This window comes from Siphateles boraxobius, unplaced genomic scaffold, assembly GCF_051911475.1.
Source record: "Siphateles boraxobius isolate OS27281-9 unplaced genomic scaffold, OSU_SipBor_1 56, whole genome shotgun sequence".
Classification (NCBI taxonomy): Eukaryota; Metazoa; Chordata; class Actinopteri; order Cypriniformes; family Leuciscidae; genus Siphateles; species Siphateles boraxobius.
Genome location: NW_027509182.1, coordinates 7,743,645 through 7,764,088, shown reverse-complemented (window position 1 = coordinate 7,764,088; position 20,444 = coordinate 7,743,645). Strand labels below are relative to the sequence as shown.

The 20,444-nt window shown below is 41.5% G+C and overlaps 1 protein-coding gene across 1 annotated transcript; it reads left to right on the top strand.

Moving 5' to 3' along the window:
- Positions 1-1,687: 1,687 nt before the first annotated feature.
- LOC143715017 (leukotriene B4 receptor 1-like) lies at positions 1,688-4,041 on the top strand. Its single transcript, XM_077206593.1, has 2 exons — positions 1,688-2,198; positions 3,147-4,041. Exons 1-2 carry the CDS (start codon positions 2,196-2,198, stop codon positions 4,032-4,034), a joined length of 891 nt encoding a protein of 296 aa, XP_077062708.1. The 5' UTR covers positions 1,688-2,195; the 3' UTR covers positions 4,035-4,041.
- Positions 4,042-20,444: the final 16,403 nt, after the last annotated feature.

Here is a 20,444-nt window from a genome sequence, read left to right as displayed (position 1 = left end):
CTCCCTAGAAGATGCAAGGTCGGTGGATCTCTGACAAATCCCATTGAGAATCCCACCAGTAAACACGAATACAACAGTTTTTATAGAATAGACAGGATACACGAGTTTTCAAACCAAGACATTTCAAAACAGAATCATCATGACCAACATGTCATGCTCTTAATCATCACGATTGGTTACATTGTCAAAGCAAGTCCCCCCTTTTATTACCCTTTGTTAGTAACATCAGCAAAAATATCCTGTATCATCTCCTGATATCCTGTATCAAACATTGTGAGGGGTTAATATTTTAATCAATCATTTCACAATATAACGGTTAGTTCAAATTCAAAGTTCCTTTTACCAAAGTTATATTAAGTCAAAGGTTTAGGAGGGTAGAGATCGTCTGATGGCTACATCCTAGAGAAAAAGGAAGTAAGATTGATTTAGATTTATTGTTAGAATCAGGAATGGAAGTTTTAGTCATCTTCAGACATAGGGAGAAACGGAAGTGTATACTTCAGATCTTTATGGTTAGTAACATAATTAATTTTTATCTATTAAAAAATCCACCTCACTCTCAATCAAAGGTCCAAACGAAATTGTAATTATGATATCTATCAATTAAAGTTTAATTCTTTATTGGATCAGTGGTATCATGACAGGAAAACCTGAGCAAATGGTTTTATCGCTTTTGAGCTTTAGTCAGTGTAATATTTTGGGGGAATTTTCGTGGACACATCTATTTATCTCACAACCTGGAAGAGCCAACATTATTTATGATTGTCCTTTTAGTAGGTATTAACGACCACTCCCATTCCTGGAGATTGGTTGAAAAATGTTAATATGTATTAGGCCTATATATGGTTTTTGATTTAAATTCTAATTTATTTATTTTTTGACATTATTGATTTGAATTTATTTGAAAAGGGGGGGGGGGGGGGGAGTGTGAAATGAGAAAAGAAAGTATGTATATATACAGTATATATGTTATATACATTATATGACCTGTGAGGTAATCAAGTTAATCAAAGAGAAGAAGTGGTGGATAATTGGGTTGTAAGAAGCAACGAAACTACTGATAGGCCACAGAGAGACTGTGGCCAAAGCCACTTGTTCTGTGGACATTCAAACGCATAAATGGAGGAACATAATTGTGCCGGTCTTCTGTACTACGCAAGCTAGAACGTATGGACAGATCTCATATGTTATTGTTATCGATCCTGTAGATTTGTCTGGAGAGGACTTCACCGGCCCAGTGGGAGCCAAGGGTGTTGTCTCTAGAACACTTGGCCAGTGGGATCAAGATCGCTCTAAATTACCAGAATCTGTTGAAGGTGGACCAGGCTCCGTGGAGGCGGGACTTGTTTCACTGGCAACCGGTCGACAGGATGTGGTACAGAAAAAACAATGAGTTATCTGTCGTTCCACCATGGAGCTTGCATTGTTGGGTTCTTCCTTAAGGAATCACCAATAGGTACAGGTTCTATGAATGTTGCTTGGATCTAGTCTTTGTTACCATATATGTTTATAATATTAAACTTGATGAATTGGATAAGATTGTGCCTAGAGTGCTGATGGGAAATAGTGTATTTAGACGTCCAAGAGAGGGGTGTAGTGGAACATTTTAATACGGAATTAAATGTACCTCCAAATACACCCAGACATACGCACACACGTAGAAGCCCTGTGTCGCAAGACTATGTTTTGGCCAGTTCCTCTGAAAGAAACCCAATGCCGCCGAAACAGGAACAATGTATGTGTTTTTTTGGATATATATACCTCAGTAAAAGTGTGTTCAAGTGTATTCATTTTTTTCATCTCTAGAGAGAATGGATTCTCTCTAGATCCTTTCCTGCTCAACACTGCCTGCTGTTATTTTATAACCTGATTATCTCAAGATGAGAACTAGTTGTTTCTGACAAATTACTTGATTGAACTGCTTAGAAGTAAGTTACTCTTTGTACATCCATTCTCCAGGACCGCCCCGTGAAGGGATTAGCTGAAGAATCATAATCTGTAACCTTTTATTATTTTAATACAAGTTTTGATTATTGTGTAACCAAGTGTATTTCTCTTTTGTAAATTAATTTTTATTTTTAAAAGACCAGTATTTTTCGTCTTACTTCAGCTGTATAAAGAAAGTTCAATAGCAATAAGGCATTTGTACATCTTCACTGACCAGGACAAAAGGGAATCCAGGAAGCTTTCACCGGATGGTAAGCATGAAAGATCCTTTGAGTCAATGATTGTTATTGTTGTATATGGTGTTAAGGGACATCCTTTAGATTTAACTGGTATAACAATCTAGCCAAGTGTAGTACACCTGACCTGACGGCAAAAGGCCACCTTAATAGGGGCTATTCAGGCAATGAGGTAAATACCAGATCTCAACACAATGTCCATAGCCGCGTTTCCACCAAAATTAGCCAGAACAATTTGTCCAAGGAACTTTTTTCCCCCCAGACCTGTTGCTCTCTGCGTTTTCACCGCACCGCGGTCTAAAGTACCGTGAAGATTAGGCAAATAGTACTGTGACGTAGGACTGCGCACGTCTTTACAGGATTTCATCCTCTGAATTTAAGCTTAATAAAGCCTGAACTTCGCCATTGGTCCATCGTTCGTATTTTTTTAACTCTTTTAAACTCAAATTGTTGATTCGAATAGCAAACAACTGTTACTGCAAGCAGCGCAACAGATTTAAAAAAAAATGGTGGTTGAAATAAAATGCTGCGTGGAGTCAACCAATCAAAATGCTGCATGAACTCAATAAATCAGCATCTTCAGCACCCAAGTCCCACCCCTAAAGGTTCCTGAACTTTGAAAAAGTACTACCTCGTCAGCAGAGACTTTCGGAGGGGGAAATATTTACCCGGAACTTCATTTAGACCCTGGTTCCTGCGGTGGAAACACAGCGAGTACCTCCCCAAAGTCCCTAGTTCCTGAGGAAAGTTCCTGCGGTGGAAACGCGGCTCATGTGTTTACTTCTTGTCTGTCCTCTTTCATCAAGTCTTCCTATCTGTATCCGTCTCCCAATTTTTTTAGCCAAACATTTGCATGCCTTTTTAATCACATTCAGAATCTTATTGTCTCTCCACAAGACCACAATTGAGACTGCATCCTAACCTAAGACTATCAAACTTCAAATTTTATATTCACATTGGCAGGTGAACATGGAGTACCAGAACATTTCGAATGGCTCCCTGTTTGGCCCTACCTCAGTGGAAACACTAATTTCCAGCAGTGTTCTGGGATTGTGCTGTACGCTGGGTGTACCAGGTAATGTAGCGGTGATGGTCATGCTCACCCAACATTTAAAGGAGGACAGCTTCACCCCGAAACTGATGCTGAGTCTGGCTGTCTCTGATCTACTGAGTCTGATTTCTCTGCCTGTGTGGATCTATGCACTTCTGAACGGCTGGGTTTTTGGCAGAGCTCTATGCAAGTTATTTTCCTATCTAGTGTACTGGAGCCTCTACTGTAGTGTGCATGCTGTCAGCTTATTGAGTGTGCAAAGGTACCTGCAGGTGCTGTATCCTCAGCGATGGGCGAAGCTTGGAAGGAAGGGTCAAAACGGGCTGATATTTGGGATATGGACATCAAGTGGAGCTTTGGCTTCTTACTCTCTTTATTTCCGAAGCGTCAAGCACATGGAGGATGGGTTTCTACAGTGTTATCCAGATTATAGCAATACTCAAGAAAAAATAGTTGTCTTATTGGTTGAGACTCTAGTGATGTTTATTGTGCCTCTGGTCAGCCTGTTGGGCTTCTACCTTCGACTTCACCAACGGATAAGTCATTCAGCTTCCTTCAAAAGCCACAGGCTGACAAAACTGGTTGTCAGAATCGTAGTGGCCTTCTTCATATTCAGCATACCCTGTGCGATCAACAACGTTGTTTTAATGGTAGTGTCATGGGATTCAAATGCTAGCCACTATATAACTGGGGCTCTTTTCTTTATAAACAGTTGCGTGAACCCCTTTCTTTATGCCTTTTCTGCTTCATCGCTGCGATCCAGAAGTACAGTCAGACCAGCCACAACAATATCAGAATGAAACGGAGTAAGCAGGAAATCTTTAGTTATTGTGCATGTGCATCTCTGATGTTATTCTCTGTGTCTATTTGTGTTTGCTTTGTTCAAAGGGAAGTGCATAAAAAAGTATTTATATTATACCATGTTTCCACAACCTGTAACCTGATAGTTGAATTCCCCTTTAAAAAAATATTATAATTAACAAGTAAAGTATTTCTATAAAAGGACTTTGGAAGCCACCAATAATATCTCCTGCTATTTGTCTTGGCTTTGTCTTAGAATGTTTTAGATTGAATGTTTTTAGTAAGCTTTCATCTTCCCTCAGAAAATGAGTAGGAATGTGGTAATGATGAGGCAGATAGACGTGCTAACCGACAACTTTTAAAGAGGAATAACTTTAGTTGAACACTGAACACACATTAAAGAAACTTCACCCCCTTTGGCAAAGAAGATGAAGGATGCTAATAAAAAAAATTCCTAATGTTTGTAATTTATTATTTGAAATGTTTATTATTATTATTAATGACTAAATGAAAGCCTCTGGACTTTGTGGCTATACAACAGTCTCCTAGTGGTTTGTGATATTCCCTTGTCTCCTCTGTGATTTGCCTTCATCTGTGGGACCCCTACCCATGTTTTTAATAAGTACAACAATATGTATAAATGTAATAATATATATATATATGTATTATCACATTTATATATAAATATGGTAATAAATATTTATAAAATATATATAAAATGGTAATAAAATTACTGGGAATTTGGGTAAGAATTTGGGTAAGCAAGCGGTTCCCGGTTAGGAAACGTTGTAAAGCTCCCCCTAGTGTTCAAAAGTTTACTATCCTGATGTTCTTAAAGTGATAGTAGGCTACTGTTGTTCTATGCGTATGAGGTATGACTCTTTTCTGACCACAAAAGGTAGTGATGGTCGATTTTGAATCACTGCTTCATGAAGCTTCGAAACCTTTTCGAATCTTTTGTTTCGAATCAGTGGTTCGGAGCATGTATCAAACTACCCAAGTCATGCAATTTCCGTAAACAATGCTTTGTTACGTCATAACTGTTTTGAAACTTTCGAAATTTCAATGTTCACCGCTGGGGGGCGATGTGAGGTTTGCACCTGAGAGCGTCTTTCTTTAGGCAAGGGTGTGGTTAACTGGTGGTTGCTTACGTCACGAACCACCACAACTTCACAAAAGGAAAATTCAACTGCAGAAACCACCGTTCAACCTGAAGTGGACAGCACTCAGACGTTTTTACACCATATATTTTAGAATTAAAACACTTTAAACCCAAATGTCAAAAAAATTACTTGAATCAATAGACAGCATTAATAAAGCCCCAGTCTTACAGATCATTAACTAAAAAAAAGTTGGTTTAGGGTTTAGTTACCCTTTAAGTGTTAGTTGTCCCGGAGATTGCAGCAATCATTCACTACATTATGGCTCATTTTTCATGTTACGACCATGAATGAAACTAAGAATTGTACATCTTTACATTGAATTTGACCTAACGTTGCTAGTAGGTCTAATAATGAAATCAAGGCATATAATTTAAAAATGATTAGACTAAAAATATGAATGAAGTGAGTGATATTACATTGTAGCAATGTCAGGGAAGGAGGCGGGAACCGGCGAACATTCAAACATACTTTATTAAAATAAAACCAAACAAACTAAAATACCGCCAGCAGCCCCTCGCGGAGGACTGCTGGCTTACCCAAAATAAACATAACGGCCAGCAGCCCCTCGCGGACGACTGCTGGCTAAAATAAAACACAAATACAAAAACCAAAACTCACCTAAAATACAGGCCTGTTCCTCTCTCGATCATCAACGTCGTCGTTCCTCCTTTATGCTTCCGCTCCTCCGCGAGAGATGCGAGACCGGTGTGCTTCACAGGTGTTGCTCATTAGCAATCGCACCACCGGCCTCGCGCCGTTCTCTCACGTCCCTCGGCCGTCCTGTTCGCCACATAGATGTTTTTAAAAATCGCGATGTTACAAAATCATTTTTTACTGTCTGGAAAAAGAAAAAAATATATTTCCCTATATATGATTGATCAATATATTAAATGGTTTAACAGTATATTTCAAAATGTACAAAATAATATATTGTGTAAATTTATTACAATATATTGATAATACATAAGGAATTGGCACTTTTCATATATTTAAAAATGTGAGACACTATGTTTATCATAATGTATGTAATTTTATATTCAGTAATACACTTCATAATATATTGATGTATATATGTGATCAGATATGGTACTCCATGTTTAATATATTGCAGATATATTTACTCATGCAGCATTAACACACATAGAGAAATACATAAGGTAATACATATTTCTTATATTTTTTTAATTGTTTACATAAAAAATGTTTCATCTTTTCAAAGTTGTTATCAAATACACAAGCACACCTGCATGTACTAAAGTGTTTAGCCAAAGACTATCACTGTGCCGAGGAGTGCACAGCCATTACTTTCAAAATATAATAATTATAGTCTTAATGGTATTCGGCCAATCATCAACCTTACATATACATTCACATTTAAATGTGAACATGTATGTGCAATATAATGTACACAATAAAGGATAAAACTTTGTGAATATTATTATTTTTTGTCTTCATTTATGAATATTTTATATGTATTAATATATAGCCATACATGGTTAATGCATATATTGCAGTATATTGACAAATATAATCACTAGTTTCCCATATATGGAAATGTATTATGTAGGACTAATACATCACATTATATTTTGCAGTATATTCCCATGCATTTTTGGAGACCCTAAACCCCAGTGTGCACCCTAAATTAACAGCACAAGGGTTAGGCCTAAATAAAGATGTGAAATATATGAAAGTATTTATATTACTTTCTTTAGATAAAACCAACAATCCACCTCAAATGACAGCTAATACATGTTCTTGTACATGCACTGAGGACGGAAGGTGCCCACTTGAAGACCCTAGAGGTGTTCCCTACTCCGCTCAATCCAGAGTTGTTATGGGGGGACCGCACTGTGGTTGCAGCCGTTGTGTGTGCTGACGCGCAAATACACTATTAACACCAGACAGAAGGAGATTCACGTCACCAGATGGAAAGAAGCATAAATGGATGGAGAAGCATAGGTTACTGTAAAGCTACGTCTTAGTTGGTGCTTATCTTGGCGAAAGCCGAGTACAAATCAGCATGAAATTTTAACATCTACTCTCGTGTAATGGAAATCATGAAGATCTGGATACGTCCAGTGACTGCGGTGAATAGTGCTGCTGGCAACAAGGGAAAGACCTTGTGACAGCCTGGAGAGACAGCTGACAGGAGGAAAGAGACCCCAATGGGGCTGGTAAGGGTTAGCTACCCTTGTCTGCAGTATCCAGCTCTGTGTTTACAGGATGCTGGAGACACCCGCCCAAGGCTTCTGAAAAAATTAAAGAGTAAAATACCCCTAGAGTCTGTGAGAGCAGGGGCGGAAGATGACTCAATGGTGGACAACATGGTTAACGACTTTGGAATGGAAACGGATATGAGTATGGAGAGTACTTCACAAAAGACTAGTTCAGGTTCAGCAGTTAGCAAAGCCATTGAACTCCAAGCTTGTGTCTGTGGCTGGAGCAAGGCGACAACGGTCAGGGGTTTGAAGATTCATCAAGGGAAACTGAAATGCTTGAGGGAGAAGGGACAAGGGCCTCGCATTGATCAGTACTTCTTACGGAGTCAGTCAAGTCAGTCGAATGAAATCCAGCGACAGGAAGCAAACCACAGTTCGCAGGATATCAGCACCCCTGTCTTGGAGGAGATGAGGGTTTGCACAGTTAGTGATGAACACATTGATTCTTGTGAACCCGGTCAGACTAACCAGCATAAGAGAGAAAAGAACCTCAACGGGCATAGGCCTGGAGTTATATGGCCAAGAGCTAGTGAGAAAACTGCATGGGTCACGGTAAACACAGATCTATGCTTTGCATTGGAAAGATTAACTGGTACAGTTGAAAAGAAGCTGGATAAATTTGGGGACATCATTTACGCATATGGAAGTGAGAGGTTTGGTGTGGAAAAAAGGAAGGAAAAAGTACAAACTACTCCTGGATTGTCTAGACGGCAAGCAGAAAATTGAAGGGTTAGTTAGAGAAAGGAGACAGCTGAGGAAGCAATGGAAAAGAGCGGAACAAAGTCAGAAGGAGGGACTCAATCTCTTACAAAGGGCCATAAAAGATAAGCTTGCAACATTACGCAGAGCTGAGCGCCTACGGAAACGCTACAAAAAGAAGGAACGTGCGAGGGCTAATTTCTATAAAGATCCATTCAAATTCATAAAGAAGTTATTCACCAGTGAGAAGAATGGCACTTTAAAAGCATCTAGGGTTGAGCTAGAGAGATATTTGGAGGAAACGCATACAGATGCAAAAAGGCATGAGCCTATGGCAATTCCGTCAGACATCCCACCTGTCAATCCACCAGAATACCAAATGGAGGTCTGTGCACCTAAGTGGAAAGAGATAGAGCAGGTTGTGAGAAAGGCAAGGGCTTCATCATCTCCAGGGCCTAATGGAGTTCCGTACAGAGTGTACAAGAGTGCTTCAGGAGTTCTAAGGATTCTGTGGAAATTGATAAAAGTGGCTTGGGAAAAGCAGGTTGTACCTAGATCATGGCGCTGAGCAGGGGGAGTCTTTATACCCAAAGAAAAAGATGCTACAAGCATCAGTCAGTTTCGCCCTATTTCACTAATAAACGTCGAAGGCAAAATTTTCTTCAGCATTATTGCTCAGAGATTGTCAACCTACCTATTAAAGAATGGCTTCATTGACACTTCAGTTCAAAAAGCGGGCATTCCAGGATTCTCAGGATGCTTAGAACATATCAGTGTTATCTGGCAACGAATACAATCAGCTACAAAGGAGAGGAAGGAGCTCCACGTGACATTCCTGGATTTGGCTAATGCATATGGTTCAGTGCCACATGAGCTTCATTGGGCATCATTTGATTTTTTCAGGGTACCGATGTCGATAACAAATTTAGTGAAAGCCTATTTTGGAGATTTGCAATTTAGTTTCTCAACTTCAGAATTCAGCACTACATGGCAATGCTTAGAGGTTGGAATAATGGCAGGATGCACCATTTCTCCACTGGCTTTTACCATGGCAATGGAAGTAATCATTAGGGCATCAAAATGGGTAGTAGGAGGAGAGCGCTTGGCTTCTGGGATGCGACTACCACCAATCAGAGCATACATGGATGACATGACAACCATGACTACAACGGTAGCCTGCACTAATCGGTTATTGGGGAAGTTAACAGATAATATTGAATGGGCACGAATGCAATTTAAGCCCTCTAAATCAAGGAGCATCTCAATAGTTAAAGGCAAGGTAGTAGATAAAATATTCTTCATGGTGAGGCAATACCAACAGTTTCTCAGAAGCCAGTGAAGAGTCTAGGGAGATGGTACGATGGGGATCTAAAGGACACAGTTCGAGTGGGAGAAGTTAGACGACAAGCAGTGGAAGGGTTGAAGAGCATAAACAGCTGTACTCTACCAGGCAAACTAAAACTCTGGTGCTTTCAGTTTGGTCTACTGCCAAGGTTGCTGTGGCCACTGACTGTGTACGAGGTTTCTTTGACAACAGTGGATAAGCTGGAAGCGTTAATAAGTTCATACATCAGGAAATGGTTGGGAGTTCCTCGCTGCCTCAGCAGAGTGGGACTTTATAGTAAAGGAGTATTGCAGCTGCCAGTCTCTGCTTTAACCGAGGAGTTTAAGTGTGCCAAGGTCAGACTGGAAATGACTTTAGCAGAGTCACGCGACAAATGTGTAAGGGAGGCAGCCCCTGTGGTAAAAACTGGTAAGAAGTGGTCAGCAAAGAAATCTGTAGTAGAGGCAAAGGCTGACCTTCAAATTGGGGATATCGTGGGACAGGTACAGCATGGAAGAGGGGGTTTTGGGCTCAGTTTAGCTCCTCCTAAATGGCACAAGGCAGGCCCAGCTCAAAGGAGGAAGCTGGTAGTCAACGAGGTGCGAAAGCAGGAGGAGAGGATGAGATGTATAAAGGCCATTTCCCAGGCCAAGCAGGGAGAGTGGATGAGATGGGAGAGTGTGGAACAACGAAAAATGGGCTGGCAAGACCTTTGGTCAATGGAAGAGAGTAGGATCAGTTTCCTTATTAGGTCAACATATGATGTTCTCCCATCACCGCAGAACCTAAACCTCTGGGTAGGAGAGGATCCCTCTTGTCCTTTGTGTTCACCACCTGCCACATTAAGGCACATTTTGACAGGATGTAAGGTGACTCTTAGCCAAGGTCGGTTTACTTGGCGCCATGACCAAGTGTTGCGATGTTTGGCTTTAGCATTGGAAGGCAAGCGTAGTATGACCAATAAGTTGCCGCCTGTTCTAGCAAAACATTAACGCAGAAGGCAATATTCCTCCGCCCAGGTGAGCAACCACCAAGAAAAGGTGCTAACACCAATTCTCGCCCAGGACAACTGGAAGCTGCTAGGGAGTGGAAGATGCTGGCTGATCTTGATCAACGCCTTATTTTTCCACCTGAGATTGCCACCACTAACCTACGACCAGATATTGTTTTGTGGTCTGGATCAGCACGCATTGTTCAACTGATAGAGTTAACAGTGCCATGGGAGGATGCGGTTGATGAGGCATATGAGAGGAAGAAATTGCGGTATGCTCATCTGGCCACTGAAGCAGAACAGCGAGGATGGAGAGTCCAGGTTTATCCAGTGGAAGTGGGTTGTCGAGGTTTTGTGGCACACTCTACAACCCGGTTCCTCAGAGACGTTGGATTCAGTGGTCAAGAGTTGCGTCGCACAGTAAAGAACTTATCTGAAGCAGCAGAAAGGAGCAGCAACTGGCTGTGGTTGAGACGGAAAGATTCTAGCTGGCTGAGTACAGGCCGCCATGCTACGGTTTCGTAGAATTCTTGAAAACTTGAAGGGTGTTGGTTTATTTGTATAGGTTGTATAGTATTTACAGTCATTACGTTCCTGTGTATATTGCGTGAATGACGGGATGTTGGGCAGATATTGTGTTTTGCGGTAGGTGGTATGCCATACGGAACCGTTGCCACTGAAACTGCATATTAACGCACCAGTGGGGCTCGACAGCCTTAGTCAAACGGGTTGGCGCGTATGGTTGGGTTGCGGAGAGATTGTGAGATTGTGGTTAGGACTCAGCAGCACTGTTGGTTTATTTGTAGAGGTTGTATAGTATTTACAGTCATTACGTTCGTCTGTATATTGCGTGAATGACGGGTGGTTGGGCAGATATTGTGATTTGCGGTAGGTGGTATGCCATACGGAACCGTTGCCACTGAAACTGCATATTAACACACCAGTGGGGCTCGACAGCCTTAGTCAAACGGGTTGGCGCGTATGGTTGGGTTGCGGAGAGATTGTGAGATTGTGGTTAGGTCTCAGCAGCACTGTTGGTTTATTTGTAGAGGTTGTATAGTATTTACAGTCATTACGTTCCTTTGTATATTGCGTGAATGACGGGTGGTTGGGCAGATATTGTGTTTTGCGGTAGGTGGTATGCCATACGGAACCGTTGCCACTGAAACTGCATATTAACGCACCAGTGGGGCTCGACAGCCTTAGTCAAACGGGTTGGCGCGTATGGTTGGGTTGCGGAGAGATTGTGGTTAGGTCTCAGCAGCAAGAGGGAAGTAGAGGTCAGTAAGCTGGAGTGAGTTGAGTGGGGGACGGAGGGGGGTGACTCTGGGACGCCAGAGTCACTGTCGAGCCCTCTTGAGGTGTCGTGGGCTAGTCGACGAAACACTGAGGACGGAAGGTGCCCACTTGAAGACCCTAGAGATGTTCCCTACTCCGCTCAATCCAGAGGGTTGTTATGGGGGGACCGCACTGTGGTTGCAGCCGTTGTGTGTGCTGACGCGCAAATACACTATTAACACCAGACAGAAGGAGATTCACGTCACCAAATGGAAAGAAGCGTAAATGGATGGAGAAGCATAGGTTACTGTAAAGCTACGTCTTAGTTGGTGCTTATCTTGGCGAAAGCCGAGTACAAATCAGCATGAAGTTTTAACATCTACTCTCGTGTAATGGAAATCTTGTGCTGCTGGAAATCGTCCTGATTGCATTAATTTACCAGACAGAAGATTTTAGGACATTTTCCAGCTACCCTTGCTTGCACAAGCAAACAGCAGGCCTGGCAAAGGCCCTGCACCAAGGTAAAAAGAAAAAAAGGAAATAAATTTACAGGAATCAACTTCTTGAAACAATTTTAATTTGCCAACAGTTATTAATAATAAATAAAAGTGCATGACTTGCAAATCAGGGCACCACTCCCGAACCGGCATCAACACTCCATTTCAACATCTGCTTCCTCCTTCACACCACAGACACGTCTTTTTGCCGTCTGAGTCTGGCACAATTTAACTTCTCCCAGTTGTTCCATGAAAACCTGCACAACATGGCCCAAGGTGTAAGATATCTACGACCAGTGTTGTGGGCAAAAGGTACGCAACAGGACTGACCGCTTTTAGTCTCTGCATTTGTTCTCCGACCGCTAGCGCTTTCACCGGAAAAGAGTTTACCCTACTTCCGGTCTCGGTGGCCCTTTTTGTGAAATAGGCCTAGTGTCTATGGGGTTTACCCAAGGCAAAGAGTATAGAAGTACCAAAAGGCGAAACTCCGTTGCAGTTTTGGTAACAATCGCTAGATGGCGCTACTGTCGCGCTGACGCCATTTTGGACTGAACCAACGGTTTTACCATTAGCACAACTGTACAGCATTATGTCTGGAAATAATTGGAAACAAAGAAAACAGTGTTCTGCCATCAACTGCAACAACTAAAAGTGTACAACCAATCAACTAGCATTTCATAGATTCCCCAAAGATCCAGAGAGGTAAAGTAGAAAAGGTTTTTATTAACGTTAAAGTGAGCAGCGTACGTACGTCTCCATACAATGTACAAAAGTAAGTGCAGGGAAGTTGTGTTGGACAAGGAAAAGTGCAAAAACACTCTTGTATACATTGTGAAACTATTTAATAGAGTCAGAATCCATCATATATTACAGACCCAAAATCGACAACTCTCACATCCCAAACAGAAGTGCAACAGAATTTTTTTAAAGCCAAGTCATCTGTATTAACGCTCTCTTTCTGTATCAAATGTAACATGTGTTTTTGTACAAAGTTTTTATCAGTCAAGATGAATTAAATTATAATAAAACTAAAGACTAAAACATATAGAACAGCTAATATACTTACCATTGCCATTCTATTTGTAGTAAATGTGTGCATTTTAGGTTACTTGCACAATGTTTGCTTTGTTGTAAGTTAATGCAGCCAGAAATGTTGTGATCTACTTAGCATCACTCTTACCCCTAAAATCCATTGGATCCGTCTACGGCGCGGAACGTCAGCGCCACGTTTTTGATGCGTCCCTAGCTCGGCGTCAAAGTCCACTGGAAGCGTCTCAGACGCGTTTCAGCAGCGGAGCGTTGGTGACTTCTTCATTTTTCCTCAGAATCGGAGCGTTGTTTATTTGTTGTTGATTTGTCCTCTTTTGGCTCAGGAGCGGACAGTTGTGCTACCTTATTGATTTTTTTTTTTCAATTTTCCTCTTTGTGCTTCTACAAGGTGTTTTATTTTGAAAATCGACCGGATCCTCTATGCCGTTCTGTGTCTGACTTCCTGCCCGGTACGATGTTTGACGCGGCAAACGGCGAAAATAGATCTGCTACCTATTCGCCGCGGAGCGGAGAGACGCTTCTGGGACGCTTCTGAGACGCGCTGCGTCCGCAGCTGGTGGACTTAAGAGCATTGACTATAATGGCCGCGATTAGCTCCGGCATCCGCGACGCTGACGTTCCGCGCCGTAGAAGGATCCAGTGGATTTTAGGGGTTACCCATAAAATCCACTGGATCCGTCTACGGTGCGGAACGTCAGCGCCACATTTTTGATGCGTCCCTAGCTCGGCGTCAAAGTCCACTGGAAGCGTCTCACCCCCAATTTCCACCAACTGCGGAACGGCGGCGGATCTGCTCCGGAACGGCGGCGGATCCGCTCCGGAACGGCGGCGGAGTCAATAGGTTTCCATTACCCCTAAAATCCACTGGATCCGTCTACGGCGCGGAACGTCAGCGCCACGTTTTTGATGCGTCCCTAGCTCGGCGTCAAAGTCCACTTGAAGTGTCTCAGACGCGTTTCAGCAGCGGAGCGTTGGTCTCCACAGGGTGTTTTATTTTGAAAATCGACCGGATGCTCTATGCCGTTCTGTGTATGACTTCCTGCCCGGTACGATGTACTCTGTGCTGCTTGACGCGGCAAGCGGCGAAAATAGACCTGCTACCTATTCTCTGCGGAGCGGAGCGACGCTTCTGGGACGATTCTGAGACGCGCTGCGTCCGCAGCTGGTGGACTTAAGAGCATTGACTAGAATGGCCGCGATTAGCTCCGGCATCCGCGGCGCTGACGTTCCGCGCCGTAGACGGATCCAGTGGATTTTAGGGGTTAAAGTCAATGTGTGTATTTTCACTGACTGGGGAACGGCTGCGTTCCGACTCCGTCCCAGCTCCGACGACCGCAGCCCCCCAGAGCAGATGCGCAGAGTTTCTATTTTTGCCGGATGCCGGAGAGCGCCGCAGGAAGTCGAGCACAGAAACACAATAAAACATCCGGTAATTTTCAAAATAAAAATATACTTTTTCCTTTTGCAACAAGCACAATAGTTAACTTTATTTACACAGCATACTACTTACCCAATACATTAAAAAAGGAACCCAAAATAAATGATGTAAAAGTATCACACAAAAAAGAGCGCTAACCCCTAAAATCCACTGGATCCGTCTACGGAGCAGAACGTCAGCGTCGCGGATGCCGGAGCTAATCGTGGCCATTATAGCCAATGCTCTTAAGTCCACCAGCTGTGGACGCAGCGCGTCTCAGAAGCGTCCCAGAAGCGTCTTTCCACTCCGCTCCGCAGAGAATAGGTAGCAGGTCTATTTTCGCCACTTGCCGCGTCAAGCAGCACAGAGTACATCGTACCGGGCAGGAAGTCAGAAACAGAACGGCATAGAGGATCCGGTCGATTTTCTAAATAAAACACATTGTGGAGACCAACGCTCCGCTGCTGAAACACGTCTGAGACGCTTCCAGTGGACTTTGACGGTACTGATCCACTTTTCCATGCGAAACTTCAGTTGCGCCGCACTCCACTTTATTCCTATGGGTGACGTCACGCAACTTTAACGCGCCCGCAAAGCATCCCGGGAAGGCGGTGCTTCATTTGGAAAAATGCTGCGCGTCAAAAAGCTGGCCGATGCCCATCTTTATGCAAATGAATCCGTCAAACACGACGCGTCTATCCAATAGAAGTAGTCTCTCGAGGGGCCTTTGTTCTAGACTGGCCGTTGGGTCAAAACCACGCCCATAGCGGTAAACTTGAGGAACGCCAATCAACTTACAAATGTGGAGAGGCGTGCGACACCATGCTTCAGTCGTGTCGGACAAGTGGATAAGCACTGTGACGCCGAGCTAGGGACGCATCAAAAACGTGGCGCTGACGTTCCGCGCCGTAGACGGATCCAATGGATTTTAGGGGTGACTGATCGTACCTCAAATAATTCCAATGGTCTTAGTTCTTTAATATGGTTTGTACTAAATGTTGAAAACGGTTTAAAGGTCTTTGCAAATTCATAATACGATATAACATCAGAATCGGTATATGGCCACTACGGGGTAAATGATTCATATATTTTTTTTGATAAAATTGAATATTTAGTTATTTTATATAATATTTTATAGCTATTTTCAAGACAGTGGGAAAACTTAATTATAACACTAGATGGCGACAAGTGAGTGTCTTTTGAGTGTCTTTTTGACCAGTGCAAGTGAGTGACTTTTTTTTTGTTGCCTTTTTGACATTTAATAACAAGGATGCATTTATTTGATCAAAAATACTGTGAAACAGTAATATTGTAAAATGTTGTTACAACTTAAAGGGACAATGTGTAGTTTAAGTATTTTATTATCTAAAATCAATATTTGTATTCATAAATATGTCCTCAATGGTGTAATAACTCTGCCAATGATCTGACTTATCCTCATAAAAGAAGAATTTATTATCTTTATATACATGGGACGGGTAGGTCCAATGAGGCTTCCATGCTCCATGTCGTTCCGCCATCTTGAAAAACTAAAATAGCAGAGAGGGACAAAAAGTACTAGGCCAACGCGTTTCCACAGCGCGTTTTGTTCAGAGCCAGCGTCACGTGACTGAAAGCAGCTGAACCGGACAAGAGAGACACTTGTCACTGCCCCGGCAAGTTTAGAAGGCTGCACTGTACGGTTATTTATAATGAAGGAGATTGCAAAAAACAAGGTTTAATCTCGGGATAGCTTTCTCCAGGTGGAAAGAGTTGATGCTTGAATAGACTAGTGATCTAGTTTCTGTTTGTCATAAATGGCTGGTTCTTTATTGGCCTGAGGACACATCCTCTAAACACATCCTCTAAAATCTGCCACACATCACTGTGAAATTTGTCCCATGGCTGAGTCTTCAGTTTTATTGACTTTTGAGCTGATAAGTAGTTGTTTTTTGCAATATACATTCTGATCAATTTTAAATAAAACATTATGAAATGTGATTTAAAGAATTTAAAGAATTAGTATCATGTCTTTTTTAAAAAAAATACTATTTTATGCATCTATGCTTTCTTTTTGGTTTTGTTGTGCATTACATCTATCTCTTTAAATAAGGAGTCCACAATAAGGATCACAATAAGGCTGATCCTGATCGATTGCTCCTGTCTGCCTAGCTGCCGCTGTGTTTTGTTTGGTTCGAGGCTGTAAGCTCCGTCTAAGCCTCGTATTAGCTTTGTATTTCTTTCTGTTTTGAACCATCATTTACTACCATTTCTAGTTGTTTATACTACTAAATACAGCTTAGACAACATCTCAGATTAACCTGACATCGCTAGCTTCTGTTATTGTTAGCACAACACGCTATTAACTCGCTAGCCTGTTAACGCGCCACCCGTCCGCTCAGTTATTTATTTATTTTTCTCTCGCGCACCCGCGCCTCTGAGTTCATAAAAAGCCCAGGTGAGTAAGAATCAGTCAACAAACACGGTGAGTAATGTCTTGTCCTGTTTTTGTCACCTGCACTTCATGTTACATGTTTAGCATAGCCTTCCCCGTCGGCAATATAGGGTTTATATGTGATAAATGCAAGGAGACAGTCAGGCTGACGGAGAAGATTTCAGAATTACAAACACGCATCCAAATTTTAATTGAGATAGTAAGTGTGCTAGAGCTTTAGATACTATTTTGGATGCGCCTAGCATAGTGAACTCTTTACATGATTCGGTTCCCGCTGAATTATTGCCTGTGCAGCAAGGCAAATGGGTGACGGTGAGGGATCGCTCTAGTCGCGGATCAAAAAACCACTCTTCCGTTCCGATTACCATAACAAATCGATTTGCCCGAGCGCCTGACATCAAAGTAAATTTAAAAGTGCTGGCTAATGCTAATCGTAAATTCTCTAAGATTGTTATTCACGTCGGCACTAATGATGTTCGACTCCGCCAGTCGGAGATCACCAAAATTAATATTAAAGAGGTGTTTGAACTCGCAAGTACAATGTCAGGCACTGTAATTTGCTCTGGCCCCCTTCCTGTTCGAAGGAGTGATGAGATAGTTAGCAGATTGTCATCACTCAATGGCTGGCTGTCTAAGTGGTGTCCGCAAAATAATATAGAATTCATAGACAATTGGAAAAGTTTTTGGGGCAAACCTGACCTGTTGAAAAGAGATGGTATTCATCCCTCCTGGGATGGTGCTGCTCTTCTCTTTAGTAATTTGGCTCATGGTCTTAGAGACAAAACATGACAATCTGGGGCTCAGGTCAGGAAGCAGACAAACTGGCTAAACCGACCGTCTGCTAGCGGCCTCGCGTCACAAAGGTCAGATAAATCCCATCACATAGAGCCTCTTTCACCTAGATATCATCATATAGAGACTGTGTCTGTTCCCCGAATTTGGAAATCCAAAAATCTTCCAAACCGATCTAAGGTTAAAAATGTAATTGATATTCAACAAATAAAAAATAGGTATAATACAGATGAACAAACGATAAAGCTTGGGTTGCTGAATATCCGATCCCTTACTTCAAAAGCGCTCATAGTTAATGATATGATTTCAGATTATAACCTAGATGTGCTGTGTATGACAGAAACCTGGCTAAAACCAAACAATTACATTACTTTAAATGAGTTCACCCCCCATGATGACTGTTATAAACATGAACCTCGCCTGAAAGGCAAAGGGGGAGGACTTGCTGTAATTTATAGTAATATTTTCAAAACCACTAAAAAATCTAGTTTTAAATATACTTATTTTGAAGTGTTGGTGCTTAATGTAGAAATATATAATGTAAACGATAAATCAAGTTTGAGAATTCTGCTGGCAACTGTATACAGGCCACCAGGGCACCATAAAGATTTTATCAAAGAATTTGCTGACTTTCTATCAGAATTAGTATTGACTGCAGATAAAGTCCTAATTGTTGGTGATTTTAATATACATGTAGATAATGAAAAAGATGCAATGGGATTGGCATTTAAAGACATTCTTAACTCTATTGGAGTTAGACAACACGTGTCAGGACCTACTCATTGTCATAATCATACTCTAGATCTAATATTATCACATGAAATCAATGTTGATGCTGTTGAAATTCTGCAGCAGAGCGACGACATCTCAGATCATTATCTAGTCTCATGTAAATTACATTTAGCCAAGGCTGCAAAGCCAACTCCGTGTTACAAGTATGTTAGACCTATCACTTCTGCCACTAAAGATTGCTTTATCAATAATCTTCCTAATCAGTTTCATCATCTCAGCATCCCAGATAGCTTAGAAGAACTTGATATTGCAACAGAAACTTTTAACTCTCTCCTTTCCAGCACTTTAAACACAGTTGCTCCGTTGCGCTTAAAGAAGATTAAAGAAAATAGTCCAACGCCGTGGTACAACAAGCACACCCGGGCCCTTAAGAGAGCAGCCAGAAAAATGGAGCGCAACTGGAAGAAAACAAAACTAGAGGTATTTCGGATTTCATGGAAGGAGAGCTCGATTGCTTACAGAGAGGCTTTAAAAGCTGCTAGATCTGCTTATTTTTCAACCCTATTAGAAGAAAATAAACATAATCCTAGGTATTTATTTGAAAAATTGGCTACACTAATGAAAAAGAAAGCTTCAAGCCCAGAAGTTTCCAAGAAACACAGCAGTAATGACTTTATGAACTTCTTCACTTATAAGATTGATAATATTAGGGACAAAATTATTACTATGCAACCGTCTACTACAGCATCGCATCAGGGAGTGCATTATAGTCTCCCTGAGGTAAAATTTGATTAATTCATTGCCATAGGAGAGGAAGAATTTTGCAAACTCGTTAATTCATCTAAATCGACAACATGTATGTTAGACCCTATACCGACTAAACTATTGAAAGAGATGCTTCCAGAAGTCATAGATCCTCTTCTTAACATCATTAATTCGTCTTTGTCTCTAGGATACGTACCAAAAACCTTTAAGCTGGCTATGATTAAAGCGCTTGTTAAAAAAACACAACTTGATCCTACAGAATTAGTCAATTACAGGCCGATTTCAAATCTACCTTTTCTATCAAAGATATTAGAAAAAGCAGTATCCTCACAACTGTGTTCCTTTCTTGAAGGAAATGATATCTGCGAGGATTTCCAGTCAGGATTTAGACCGCACCATAGCACTGAGACAGCTCTCATTAGAGTCACAAATGATTTGCTCTTATCATCCGATCGTGGTTGTATCTCTCTATTAGTGTTACTTGATCTTAGGGCTGCATTTGACACCATTGACCACAACATTCTCTTAAATAGACTAAAAAACTATGTTGGCATTAGTGGAATTGCATTAGCATGGTTTAAATCATATTTATCTGACCGCTATCAGTTTGTAGCAGTAAATGAAGAGATGTCTTATCAATCACAAGTTCAGTATGGCGTACCACAAGGCTCAGTACTAGGACCGCTGCTGTTCACTCTGTACATGCTACCTTCAGGAGATATCATTAGGAAACATGGAATTAGCTTTCACTGTTATGCTGATGATACTCAGCTCTATATTTCTTCCAAACCTAACGAAACTCACCAATTCATAAAATTATCGGAATGCATAGTTGATATAAAAAATTGGATGACTAGTAATTTCCTACTACTAAATTCTGAAAAAACAGAGATTCTAATTATTGGACAAAAAACTTCCACACGTAAAAACCTAGAATACTGTTTAACACTTGATTGCTGCTCTGTTAAGTCTTCGTCGTCAGTTAGGAACCTGGGTGTGCTCTTTGATATAAATCTTTCATTTGAAAGTCACGTGTCTAGTGTCT